Consider the following 13,866-nt stretch of genomic DNA (forward strand, 5'->3'; position numbering starts at 1 on the left):
AAATTATTAGCAATACGCTTTTTTTATTTCTTGCATCCAGCCATATAATTCTACATCTTCTGATCCAAGGTCATTTCTTGCTATCGTAGTAATTCCATCCTGTGCAACAACCCTACCCCATTGTCCTTTCTTTCCTGTCTCTCCTTTTGAGAAGTCGCATGTCTCTAGATATTTAATTCCCAGCTTTGATTTCTTTGTAGCTATGTCTCAGTAATGGCTACAAAATCATACCTATTAACCTGCATTTGTGTCATTAACTGGGGAAGGCAATGGCCCAGTGGTATTATCACTGGATTGCTAAACCAAAGACTGAGATAATATTTTGTGGATCCAGGTTCAAATCCTGCAGCAGCAGTTGGTTGAGTTTGAATTCAATAAAATTCTGGAATTTAGAGTTTAATGATAACCATGAATCCAGGGTCAATTGTCAGAAAAACCAACCTGGTTCACTGATGCCGTTTAGGGAAGGAAACTGCCATGCTTACCTGGTCTGGCCTACATGTGACTCCAGACCCTCAGCAATTTAATTACTTCTTAATTGCCCTCCAAACAATTCAGGATGGGCATTCAATGATGGCCTGGCCAGCAACACCCTCACTCATCAATGAAAAAATGTTGCATTTATTGCATTCTGAGTACTGCATGTTTTGAAGGAAAAAGCCGTTAATTTTGGTTTTTTACCATCTTCTCCCACCTTGAGCCTATTTCCTGCTGTTTTTCTTTGTTTGCACACCCTGTGCCTTCCCATCCCATTCTGGGAATCATTTTCCAAACAGTTGCCCTGTGATGCTGCCACATCCTCAAATGCTGTCCTGCTTGCTGACTTGAGTTTTGCAATCCAGAAAGATGGACAAAAGGGGGCCCAGAAGCAGGTTCATTTATTCAAAGGCAAGTTGTTTCAGAGGAATATGTCTATAATAGCAGAGGTGCTGTTAGTTTAGCATTCTCCATAACTATCAGGGTTGGGAAAAAGTCTCAGGTTGCTTAGAAGAAAGCTATTCGCAGAAGGCTCTGCAATCTTCATAGATGAAAATATCCAATAAGGCTGTTGAATATATCAGGCGAAAGAACCTATGTTAAGTAATGTGAGCAGGGTTAGCAGCTGGGTTACAGGAGTTAGGAAAAGACATTAACTAAAGAAAATCACATCAAATGAATACAGAAATTATGAAAAGAAATCAATTCCAGTCATGCTGGGAGAACGGGCAACTGCAATATGGAAACAAGAATGACTCTTTGCCGAGTTCTGAGTGTCAGTAATTTTGTCCTGTGGGTAAAAGAGTTGAGTATTTCTTTCTGTAGCACATAATGAGGTCATTTCAAATAGTTTTTATATAGTGTGGTCATCTTTTTTTAAGGTAAGCTTTTATGTTATTTTACTAAAAATGCATTGGCAGTCTATTGTGAGTATGTGCAGTGATTGACCTCCATGGTAAACAGAATGAAAAGAAATGAATGGCCTGTGGATAACACGGTGTGGAGCTGGATGAACACAGCAGGCCAGGCAGCCGCAGAGGAGCAGGAAAGCTGACGTTTCGGACCTAGACCCTTTTTCAGAAATGGCTTGTGCTCTGGGATCTGATTTGTGCAGTGGGATCTTGACAATATTATACTTTCCAGTACGTGGCTGTCACAGTGAATGCCATGGGCTGAGGCCAACAGGATGGTTGGCTGTGAAGGAGGACCATTGACTGAAAGAGGGTTGAGCAACGTAAGTAGAATACCTTTGCTGGGGACCAAGACCATGCCTTTGCAGTGTCACCAGCTTGAACCATTCCCTGTTGAACAATAAAGAACCTGTTCATATTTTATTCAGTGAAGTGATGTGCTGAGTCAGTTAATGCTGAACCATTTTGATTAGGTTTCTAGATTCAAATTTAACTCATCTGAATCCCTTTCTTTTTCATTGTTAGGGCTACACAAGAAAAGGTTGCAAGTGAGGAAGATTTTGATGGGCCAGACCATGGTGACCTGCAAGGATTCAATTCTCTCCATCAATACCTTCAGCTCCTCAGAGCTTTCTCACAGCCAGCTAATCCCATGTCATCTCATAACAGCAGAACTGACAAGGTTGGTATTGATTTTCATCTCTCTCTTTAAAAGTGGTCAGAAATATATAGCTGGCTTGGACAGTTAACTGTCACATGAAGCCATAAAATGCTTTGCAATATATGGCAGCAATAGTTCTTTATTGATGACAAGAGTACAGTAGCTTGTGCATCCTATAACCCCCTTGGGAAGCAGACATAGGATAATAAAGGATTGGCAGCGACTTACTGTGGGGCCCAAGTTTCTCCCTCAATGCTGCACACTCATGCCCTACACAACCATGTTCTTTCTCCTATTGTCTACCAACTCGCGATACCCGAGTAAATTGATTTCAAGGCCCTCTGATTTTCTGGGGCCTTTCCCCCATCGAATTCGGTGATTTCCCAGGGTGGTATCTTACTGTGACGTTGAGTTTATTTCCCACATTGGCTGTTTTCAGGAAGTCCCCACTGATGGACGTCCCACCACCTCAAGGATATATCTACTGTGATGGCGAAAGGCAGGCATGCAGTAGGATCAGTCCCAGCAATGGAGGGGTGCATTTATTGGCTTTCTCTCCCAGAACATCATTCTGGTATAATAAAACAGGATTCAGGTTTACCACCACCACCCCACTAATTACACAGAATCATAGAGCAGGATTTGGCCATTTGACCCATCAAACTTGCTGCACCATTGAGTATTATCAATGCTATTTTCTTTCTATCTCCTCAACCCCTTTATACCTTTAAAATCTAAAAAAAAATGCATCTCCTACTTGAATATATTCTGTGACTTGGTTTCCACAGCCTTCTGAGAGTTGAGAATTTCTACCCTCTTCTGTGAGACTCTGACTACTGGTTCTAGAGTTCCCCAGGGAAAACATTCTGCGCCTAGTCTGTCCAGCTGTGTTGAAATTTTATGCATTTCCGCCAGGCCCCCTGTCGCCTTTCTAAACTCCAGTGAAAGACCCAAGTAAACCCAAGCTGTCATCATATGACAATCCCCAATGTCAGCCCAGTGAGGCCCCACTGCACTCCCTTCGTGACAAATATGTTCTTTCTTAGCCAGGGACAGCAAAGCAGCACATATGGTCTCACCAAGGACTTGTATGACTGCAATGAGACATTCTAACTTATAAGCCCTCAACTCCTCTTGAAATAAAGGCAAACACACCATTTGCCTTCCTAATAGTTTGCGGCACCTGCTTGGCTACTTACTATGACTGGTGTACAAGAACTGTACATCCACACTTCCCAATATCTCATTATTTAAATAATACTGTGTGTCAGCGAGGAGGGCAAATCACTCAGCATCCAGGTCCATTACAAACATTCAATGGTTTAATTTTGCACTGGTGGGGAGTAGGTTGCTGGGTCAACTGTGCATCTCTCCACTCAGAAAAGGAAAACGTACACTTCTTATACTTTTACATCAGCGTTGGCTGGTTATAAACCATTCACCAATATGGTTTGATTACATACAGATCCAGTCATGTTAAGAATTAGGTATTATGTGGCTACGTGATCGGTTCATGGACAGAGCTACATTATCTCAGGATGGTATCCATTCCAACCAATCTTGCACCTTCACAATAAGTCTCAGTGCTCAGGATATTCTTATCTCAACCAGAGATATCTCAAGCAGAGGTATTGAGGATATAGGCCAAAAGCAGATATTTGGAATTCGGCCACAGTTCAGCCATGATCTCATTGAATTGCAGAACAGGTTCGAGGGGCGTGATTCAGGTCCTGAAGAAGGGTAATATCCGAAACGTTGATTGCTCCTTTCTTCCAGGTCCTACCTGGTCTGCTGTGTTCTTCCAGCTTCCTGTTTGTCTACCTTGGATTCCACCATCCGCAGACTTTTTTGTCTCTAATTAGTTGCACTAGCTCTGTCCTTGTCTTCAAACTACTAGCAGTCTGTCTTCCCATATTTAGCTTTGATTGACACATCTGAGATGCTTCTTCCCACTTTGAGCGTTGTCCTCTAAAGCTCTGAGTATTTCTGACTGCTGTTTTAGTTTTGCTGATCACCACTCTGCATTGATTGGATGCTAAACATTATTTCGACAAATCTTGTAGGTCCCTTTCATTTCTCCGGTACCAATTTTAACACCACTCAAGTATTGCCTGTTTTTGTTTTGTGTCTCTGTGCCAGATTTCCTGATCCACTGCAATTTTCATTTGAACCTTTTTATTCATATGGACATTTGCTAATCCTTCACCAACGTAATGCTATGAGAAGGAACTTCAATGTATATTTAACACTGTTATCTCTTTGAAATGCCCAACAGGGCTTCAGTTACAATGAAAAGGTTTGTATTGCAAATGCTGTTGTTTTGTAGGTAGGCACAACAGCTGTTTAGGAATGCAACAGTGTCAGAACAGCGAATGCAAGTCACATGATTCATTGAGACAACAAGGTTTGGAGCTGGATGAACACAGCAGGTCAAGCAGCATCAGAGGAGCAGGAAAGCTGACGTTTTGGGCCTAGGCCCTTCTTCAGAAAACTAGGCCCGAAACGTCAGCCTTCCTGCTCCTCTGATGCTGCTTGGCCTGCTGTGTTCATCCAGCTCTGCACCTTGTTATCTCAGCTTCTCCAGCATCTGCAGTTCCTACTATCTCTGATCCATTAATTGCTTCTGGTGTTGTTTGAAGGAGTAATGTTGTCCATGACTCCAGGTTTTTCTTTAAGTAAGCCCACAGCATCTTAAAGTATTGTATTGGTTCAGCTCCGTGTTCAACGTCTCCATCAAAGGTTACTATCTTTCCCTCAGTGCTGCACTGAGTTTACATACAGACCAAATCCTTGAGATTTCTGAGGGAAAAGGCTGACCCAAGTTATTATTTTAACTGAACTTGAATGGGTAGTTCTCGGTGCTGCATCACTATATACTGGCCAGACATTCATTCAAGCAATGCTGAAAAAGTCTAAAATTGGAGGAAGACTTGTGTCCTATAATATTGAAGGTTAAGAATATAACCAGCTCTAAAGAACACACCTATTGGACTGTAATCTGTTGGTACAGATCATAAACTGTGCCATCATTTTTCCAGAGATTTCACATGATGGAGAATTGAATAAAAAATGATAGATCAATCTGTAGATGGCAGGTGGAAGAAATATAACTGTAAAGTAAATTGAATTGAATTACGCTTTAGCTTTTATTGTCACATGTTCTGAAATGACTGCAGTGAAAGGTTTGTAAATCACCATTTCCAGCACCAGTTTAGGTACAAAGGCACCTAAGTGCAATCCTTAGTTACCGAATAGAGAAAATGAAGAACCACAGGTTAAATAAACAAGAAACAAAGTTAAAAAGACAAACATCACAGATAATGAATGTAGCTTGTCACTTTTTTCTCTCACAAACCATTGCTTTCCACTCATTATCGTGAATGGAGGAAAAGCTGGCAGGTTTAGAAGTGCAGATATGGAAAATTTAGCCATGAACTTTGGACAGAATGTTTTGAACCAAGCACCCTGATTGTAGGCTTCCCTCCACCCTTAAACAGAAAGCTAGTAAGAACTAATGACCGGGATTTTATTCACCTAAATTAGCTTGTTGATAATGATGTTTCGTTTTGAAAGCCAGCACCACATCCTGATGATTTTGCAAACCATGTTGCTGTCTTGTGTCTTGGTGACAGAGTGAGACCGCTCAGTCAAGACCCTTCTTGGACGACTTCCTGCAAAGTAACCGAGAGAAATCTCCACCAAGTCATTTCCTCGCATTTCACCGTCAATTTCCCGACAACAAACAAGCTCAACCTGGGCCCTTGAGACTTCTCAAGCAAGAGAGAAACAAGCTTGAGGCACAAGGGCATGCCCCTGTCAGTGAGCCCATCGACAAAAAGCAACTGATAGAGCTCCTGGAGAGTTATTTGACCCAGAAACTGGCAGTGCAGGCGGCCATGACAGGGAATGATCCAGACGTCAGGTTTAAGGAAGCACTGGGCTCATGGAGGAGCAAGCAGCAGGAAGGACCCAATAAGGACAGCCAGAGGGGTTATCTGAGGATCGAAGTGCATCGTCCGAAAGTTGATGACAGATTGCCAGAGGTGAAAGAGGAGAAAGTGCTGCATAAATCCAGCGCAGGGAAAATCGATGGAAACAATCTGCTAAGCAACATGGACGGTATGAATACAAATTAAGATAAAAACATTTGAATTGTGCCAAATAAAAGTTGGTGGATTATAAGGGCTATTGGTAAACTATTTCCCATGGAACTATGGACGTTTACAGCAGAGTAGGAGGTCAGTTTGCATTTCACACACATTTTGCTATAACCAAATTCACACACTGTACATTGATTGAAGCATTTCCATGGAATCATGGAATTTTACAGCACAATAGGGGGTCAATCTGCACTTCACACACATCCGGGTCCTGACTGAAAGAACAATCCCATTTTGCCTCTGAACCTGTAATTACCTTCCTTTTAAAATCTGTTGTGGTTTTGCATTCTACTTCTGCATTACATAAAAAGTGTTGCCAGGTAAATAGCAGAGCATTAAACCGACTGAATGATCTTTAGGAACTATTTAAAGAGCATGCGAGGGCAAATTATGTTCCTTTCCATGTACAGCTATTGCACTCAGCTGTGTTGTTATTGTATAGTGGTGATGCCCGTTGGGAAATCTGTGAATGACTTGGATTTATGGGCTGGATGTCATTGGATTCTGGGCAACGTGTTCCTGGCCACAGCCAAGTAAGAGGCAGGGACCAGGATCACTGTCCAAATAAGGACTGTGCTGCAGACATCACCCCCCCCCACCAAAACAATGACAGGCCAGTGAGAGGGCTTCATACTGCCACAGCTAGCAGTGGTCATTTCTCAGGCTGCACAGCCAGGGAAAGGCTACCTCAATGAAGTGGCTGTTTCAAAAAGAGAGCTCTTTCTGGGTAAGAAATGCCAGAGCCAAGCAGGTAGGCCCAGATGGGCATGGGGGAGAAGAACATTGTGGTTCATTGCTGTGAGCGTGGCCATTGCTGCTGGGTATTCTCCCAATGGGCTGTGGATTGATCCATCTATCTCTGAGTCTTACCACCCATCCACCTTCAAGTCTTCACACCCATCCACCTCCAACACTTCACACCCATCCACCTCTGGGTCTTGACACTCTTCCACCCCCAGGTCTTCACGCTCATCCAAACCCAGGTCTTCACACATACCAGTGGGCCCTTGGGCAAAATCTCTATGGAGACAGGAACTTAATTGACTACTTAAATTGCTCAATAACAGGCAGATGGAGAGGTGAGAAATCAAATACGTTGTTACCAAGTCACATTCCCACTGGTTATGACCCAAATCACACACTTTACATTGATTGAAGCATTTTCATAATTCTGGTATTGAAAACTTGTTCCAGTGTCAAAGAGTCCATTGATGTCACTCAAGAACATATGGCGATGATTCAGTAGTTCTGCAACTCCTCATTATTTATCTAATTTTCAAAGTCTTCAGGAGTGTTTCCAGTAAGTGTAATGCTACTTTCTGGCTCAATCAGCCACCTCACTCTGCTATAAATTTTTAAGTTTGTTCTCATAGTGAGTATCGCAGGCTAGACCAGTATTTATTGTCCAACTTTAATTGAGAAAGTGGCGATGAGCTGTCTTCTTGACCTGCTCTGTTTGCATGGAGTACATGGATCAGCCATGATCCCATTGAACAGCGGACTAGGTTCAAGGGGCCAAATGGCCTGCACTCTTCCCATTTATTAAGGTCTTATTGCATCGACAGTGATTCTTGTTCCATGGTGGTTTAATACAATTTCAGGGTGCATTTAAGCACCAACCGTTTTCCTGTGGGTCTGGACTTGCATGTGGGCTAGACTGGATTGATGATGTTCACCCACCCAGAAGCACACTGAACGGGGCATCTATATATTCTTCATTTTTTGAATTCATGTTCAAAATGGTCCTAATCTGCATTCTGTTTCCTGTCAGAAAATTTTGTTCATTCTGTGGTGCAGCAGCTTGGGACACAGCATGTAAATCTCGACAGTCTGACTTCCAAACAGCTGGATGAATTGTCCGATGCCATCGCTAGTGCTTTGCAAGTTGTAGATGATGAGTCTACCCATGATGGCAGCAGGAACAGCTTCGAGACTGAGCAAGAGCTTCGACAGAAGGAAGAAGAGAAAGCGATGAAGAGAACTGAGCTCGATCTGGGTAAGAAGGAGTCACTTTGGAGCTCTTTACTTTTGTGGACAAAATAATACTGTGTTGTTGCTAATTCTGTGCAGAGATGCTGGAAAGGTTTTTTTCCAAAAGCTAATAAAAGTGCTTATTTATTATTTCCTGCTAGCTTTCCCTCTAAAGATGGTACAGGTCAGACTCTCAAACACTGACACTGTACAAGACCAGAATTTGTTTTGGACCTGACAGTCTGACTCTGGAGTAGACATCAAACAGCGTTGTACATTTGCAACAGCAGTCTGGCATTACTAAGCATGTTGATAAGTGGCTCTGATAGACCACCAGTCCCCATTTTGAGGACTTCACTGCAAAATTCTACACAAAAACAAATTGGGCTGGGAATATATTTCATCATCAGGACTAGGTGATGTACTCATTGTCAGTGCACCAGTATTGTGTAAGTGAATTGATCAAAAACAACAATGACTTGCATTGATAGAGTGCCTGTAATGCAGCAAACATTCCAGGCTACTTACAAGGAGCATGATCACATTTTGACATCAAACCACAGTAGGAGATAATAGGATAGGTGAAAAAGCGGGAAGGTGTGGAGAAGCATGTTAAATGATGAAAGCGAGATAGAGAATACTAGGAGAGGTACAGAGGTAAATATACAGCTGTGGGAAGCTACAGAAACTGACTGCCTATCCTTTAAGCTTCCCTGTGTAAGAGTTAGCTTCAGATACAGTCAAGGTGACCTTTGCACAATGCACAATGCAGTCAGACTGATCACTTCTGGATCTGGAATGTTTGGTATCAGCTGCTGAGATGATGTGGGATGTTAAATCAGAACAATATTAATGACACTATTATGGAAGCCTTAGCTTTGAGTGAGAATGTGCACTGAACTGGGTCAGTGAACTAATGGAGTCAGGCTCTCCTTGGGAAAATGGTGAAAAACAGAGTTGAGTAAATGTTTCATTTTGTCCTCACTTTAGGCACAATCATGCTTTTACCTGGTTTTTGGTGGCTAGCCCATTGTAATGTGCAGAAGTTGATGAGAACGAATGTGAAATGCAGTTCAATGATGTGCTGTAACTTGATTGAAGAAATTCCTAAAGGAAGAGCCAGTCCTGTTCCATTGGGCTGTTAAACAGCAGTAACTTTAATATAGGATTGCCATTTAAGCAGCAGGCGTTATACATCCACAGACTGCTATCAACCCTCTGTCTTTCATCAAACTGAACTCACTGGGCTTTAGAGAATTGACATTTGCGGTTATTCTTTATCACAATCACAGGATTTTGTGTGACTTCAGAGCCCCAGAGTGGTCAGAAATGCAGGCGAGCAGTGCTGTTACTTTATTATTGCCAGTTTGTTCTGTTTGAGTTTTGAACTCTTGGTTGTTTGGAAGAGATATCTTTCACACTTTTGCCTCGCGTAAGAATTAAACTGGTTCAGCAGGGGTTTACCAGGATTGGAAGGTGTGATTTATAAAGAAAGGCTGGATAGGCCAGGGCTTGTTTCACTGGACAGTAGGAGGTTGAGAGGTGACCTTATATGGGTTTATAAATCATGAGGCGTATAGATAGAGTTAACGGTCAGTGTCTTTTCCCCAGGATGGGGGAATTAAAAACTCGGGAGCATATTTTGAAGGTGAGAGGAGAGAGAGATTTAAAAAAGACATGCGGTCAGGTTTTTTCACATAGATTGTGGTTCGTGTGTGGAATGAACTTCCTGAGGAAGTGATGGATGTAGGCACAGTTACAGCATTCAAAAGATGCTTAGATAAATGTGTGAATAGGGAATGATTGGAGGGATATGGGCCAGGAGCAGGAAGATGGGACTAGTTTAGTTTGGGATTATGTTCAGCATGGACTGGCTGGACTGAAGAGTTTGTTTCCCTGCTCTGTGAGGCAATAAGAGATGATAGTACCGACAATGTGATGCATATACAGATCAATTGGAGTGAAGACATTAACTCACCGTGCTGCACTCCAGGCCTTCAAATGGGCCAGAAGAGAAAAGATTGTAAGCAATAATCTTCAGGAGTGCTATTGAACTAATACACTTGATTAAACACAAAGTTTTGGACCATATTTGATTAAAGCAATCCTTTTTTGAGGTGAACGACGTAACTTTCATTTGAATGCTTATTAACGTTCATACATTTGTAATAGACAGCTCAGTAATTTACCCTTATGAAAAGCCACTACCTGATAAATTGGCCTTGATTTTTAGCCCTAAGGCAGTCGGGCTGAGCCAGAACATTTCCCGGCTAACAAAGTGTGGAGCTGGATGAACACAGCAGGCCAAGCAGCATTCCCAGCTCGCTGCAGCTGTCTCAGGAAAAATTGTCCTGAATGACCTTGTCCTGAATGGTGAATCTTCATTCTGGGGGTGCAGGATGGAGTTGAATCTGTTGTACCTTGACACTTAGCTATTGTAATGGTAGCAGTTAGGGATATAGAGCCATTGAGACGTCCAATACGGAAACAGATTCTTCGGCCCAACTCGTCCATGCCAACGAGAGGACCTAAATAAATCTAGTCCCATTTGCCAGCATTTGGCCCATATCCACCTAAACCCTTCCTATTCATATACTCATCCGGATGCATTCTCAATGTTGTAACTGTACCAGCCTCCACCCTTCCTCTGGCAACTCATTCCATACACACACCACCCTCAGCATGAAAAAGCTGCCCCTTTTAAATTGTTTCCTTCTCACCTTAAACCTATGCCCTCTAGTTTAGGACTCCCTCATCCTTGGGAAAAGCCCTTTGGATATTCACCTTATCCATGTACCTCATGATTTTATAAACCTCTATAAGGTCACCCCTCAGCCTCTGATGCTCTCGAGAAAATATCCCCAGGCTATTCAGCCTCTCCCTATAGCTCAAACCCTCCAATCCCAGCAATATACTTGTAAATCTATTCTGAACCCTTTCAAGTTTAACAACATCCTTCCTATAGCAAGGAGACCAGAATTAAATGCAATATTCCAAAAGTAACTGAACCGATGTCCTGTATGGCCACAAAAGACCCCCCAACTTCTATGCTCAGTGCGCTGACCAATGAAGGCAAGCATACCAAATGCCTTCTTCACCACCCTGTTTACTTGCAAGTCCACTTTCAAGGAACTATGAATGTGCACTCCAAGGTCCCTTTGTTCAGCAACACTTCACAGGACCTTACCATTTAGTGTATAAGTTCTGTGATAAATGTAGCACCTCACATTTATCTAGGTTGAGCTCCATCAGCCACTCCTCAGCCCATTAGCCCATCTGATCAGAGTCCATTGTATTCTGAGGTAACCTCCTTCACTGTCTACTACACCACCAATTTTGATGTCGTCTGCAAATTTATTAATCATACCTTCTATGTTCACATCCAAATCCTTTATATAGATGGTAGAAAGCAGTGGACCTAGCACCAGACCCTGTGGCACATCGCTGGTCACAGGGCTCCAGTCCAAAAAGCAACCCTCCACCACCACCCTCTGCCTCCCACCTTCAAATCAATTTTGTATCCAAATGGCTGGCTCTTCTGGGATTCTGTGTGATCTAACCTTGTTAACCAGTCTACCATGCGAAACGTTGTCCAACACCTTACTGACATCTATATAGACAATGCCCACCGCTCACCTTCATCACTCCTCTTCGTCACTTCTTCAAAAACCTTTATCAAGTTAGTGAGATACAACTTCCCATGCATAAAACCATGTTGACTAACCCCAATCAGTCCTTGCCTTTCCAAATGCATGGAAATCCTGTTTCTCAGAATCCCCACCAACAATTGCCCACCACTGACGTCAGGCTCACCGGTCTATATTTCCCTGGCTTTTCCTTACCACCTTGTTAAAATAATAGTGCCACATTAGCCAACCTCCAACCTTCTGGCACCTAGCCTGTGGCTAACGGTGATACAAATATCTCAGCAAGGGGCCCAGCAATTTCTTCCCTAGCTTCCCACTGAATTCTAGAGTACAGATGATCTGTAAAGAAACAGCTATTGAATCTGCTATAAGAGATTTCTTTTCAACTCTTACAGAAACAGGAAATCTTTCTTTCAGTTGTTAAAGGGCGAGTCATTTAGATGACTTGACAGCTTGACAGTTCTACACATCTTGTCCATCCTTCATGAGGTTTGCAAATCACAGACTGAGCCCTTGCTGCAATGAAAATGTTGTCAAACTCAGCACGGAGTTCTTTTGGCCATGTGAGTTCCAGTTTCCTTTATGTGGGAGATGCATCCTACCTCTCCTGTTTCTGCTGGACTTGGGAATAGGGAGATCTATATCTGGGGCCCACCCACCATTTTAGATAAGTTGTGTTCTCTCCATAGCTCTGCAAAAGTTCAGGCATGTAATTCTGTGTTCCTTCCACAGATGTTGTTCTGCATGCTGAGTATTTACAGAACTTTCTAATTTTTGTTTCAGATTTCCAGCATCCATAGAACAGTATTTTGCTTTTGTCACAATATAATGGAGGTTTGTTTTTGTAGCTTCAGATGCTGGAGATTACAATATGAAAGGAACTACTTAGAATCTGTCCGAACTATATGCCTTTTGTATTCCTGTGAATAGTTACAGTATTTATCCAAAGATGGCATAATGGAATAAGCCATTTAGTCTGTCAAGTCTGCTCTGCCATTCAATGGATCATGGTTAAATTATGACCGAGCTCCCTAAACCCATCTTTGCATTATTATATCCCTTTAATGAACAAAAACCTATTAATCTCAGATTTCAAGTCAACAATAATAGAGTCATAGAGTCCTACAGCACAGAAACAGGCCCTTTTGTCAATTAACCAAGCATCAATCAGCGAGAGATTTCCAAACCTCCACTAAGCTTTCCTCACTTCACTCCTGAAAGGTCTGACTCAAGTATTTAATACGCCTCCAACCCTACTCTCCAACCAGGGCAAATAGATTTGCCTGTATTTTCCCTATTCCCTGTTCCTTATTGTCTCAAAAACCTGTATCCAATCGTGACATAACTGCTGAGGAATACTGCAGGGAGGATGTGAAGGCATTGGAGAGAGTATAGGAGAGGTTTATGAGAATGGTTTCACAGACAAAACACCTCAGTTACAGGGGAAGATTGGAAAGGTTGCATTGGTTTTTCTTTAAGGGAGATTTGATAGAAGTTTTCAAAACTACGAGGGCTCTGGACAGAGTGGATAGGGAGAAGTTGTTCCCACTTGTGAACAGATCAAGAACCAGGGGGCATATTTTAAGATCTATGCAAGGAAGCCAGGGTGATATAAGAACAATACTTTCTCAAAGCAAGTAGTGAAGGAATGAAATGCACTGCCTGGAAATGTAGTGGGAGCAGGGTCATTTTAGGCATTGGATGATTACATAAGGAGAAGCAATGCGCGGGGTTATGGGGGAAGATGAAAGATTGATACTAAGTAAAAATGTTCAGAGAGCCGATATAGACACGATGGGCTGAATGGCCTGCTTCTGCATGGTAACAATTCTGTAATTAAATGTCAGGGAATACAGCTCCAGTTAGTCTTTCCTCACCCTCTAATTTAACCGTTGGAGTTCAGGCACCATTGTGGTAGACACTGCATCCCCTCTGAAGTGAATATTCTAAAAGAGGCTGAAGATACGGAGCATTTTGATGGACATCAATGAGAACAAGATGTTTATTTTAGATTATTGCACCGTGTATAATTAAAAAGA

The 13,866-nt window shown here is 42.4% G+C and overlaps 1 protein-coding gene across 5 annotated transcripts in view; it reads left to right on the forward strand.

The window, feature by feature from the left end:
- The window catches only part of ptprn2 (protein tyrosine phosphatase receptor type N2), a 949,211-nt gene that overhangs the window by 330,747 nt on the left and 604,598 nt on the right, over positions 1 to 13,866 (forward strand). For all 5 annotated transcript variants that reach the window (XM_048556814.2, XM_059639614.1, XM_048556833.2 and 2 more), the window contains 3 exons: positions 1,914 to 2,070; positions 5,682 to 6,168; positions 7,981 to 8,205. In XM_048556814.2, the coding sequence (XP_048412771.1) occupies positions 1,914 to 2,070; positions 5,682 to 6,168; positions 7,981 to 8,205 (869 nt within the window). The remainder of the gene's footprint in view (positions 1 to 1,913; positions 2,071 to 5,681; positions 6,169 to 7,980; positions 8,206 to 13,866) is intronic.

Source organism: Stegostoma tigrinum, chromosome 2 (assembly GCF_030684315.1).
Source record: "Stegostoma tigrinum isolate sSteTig4 chromosome 2, sSteTig4.hap1, whole genome shotgun sequence".
Lineage (NCBI taxonomy): Eukaryota > Metazoa > Chordata > Chondrichthyes > Orectolobiformes > Stegostomatidae > Stegostoma > Stegostoma tigrinum.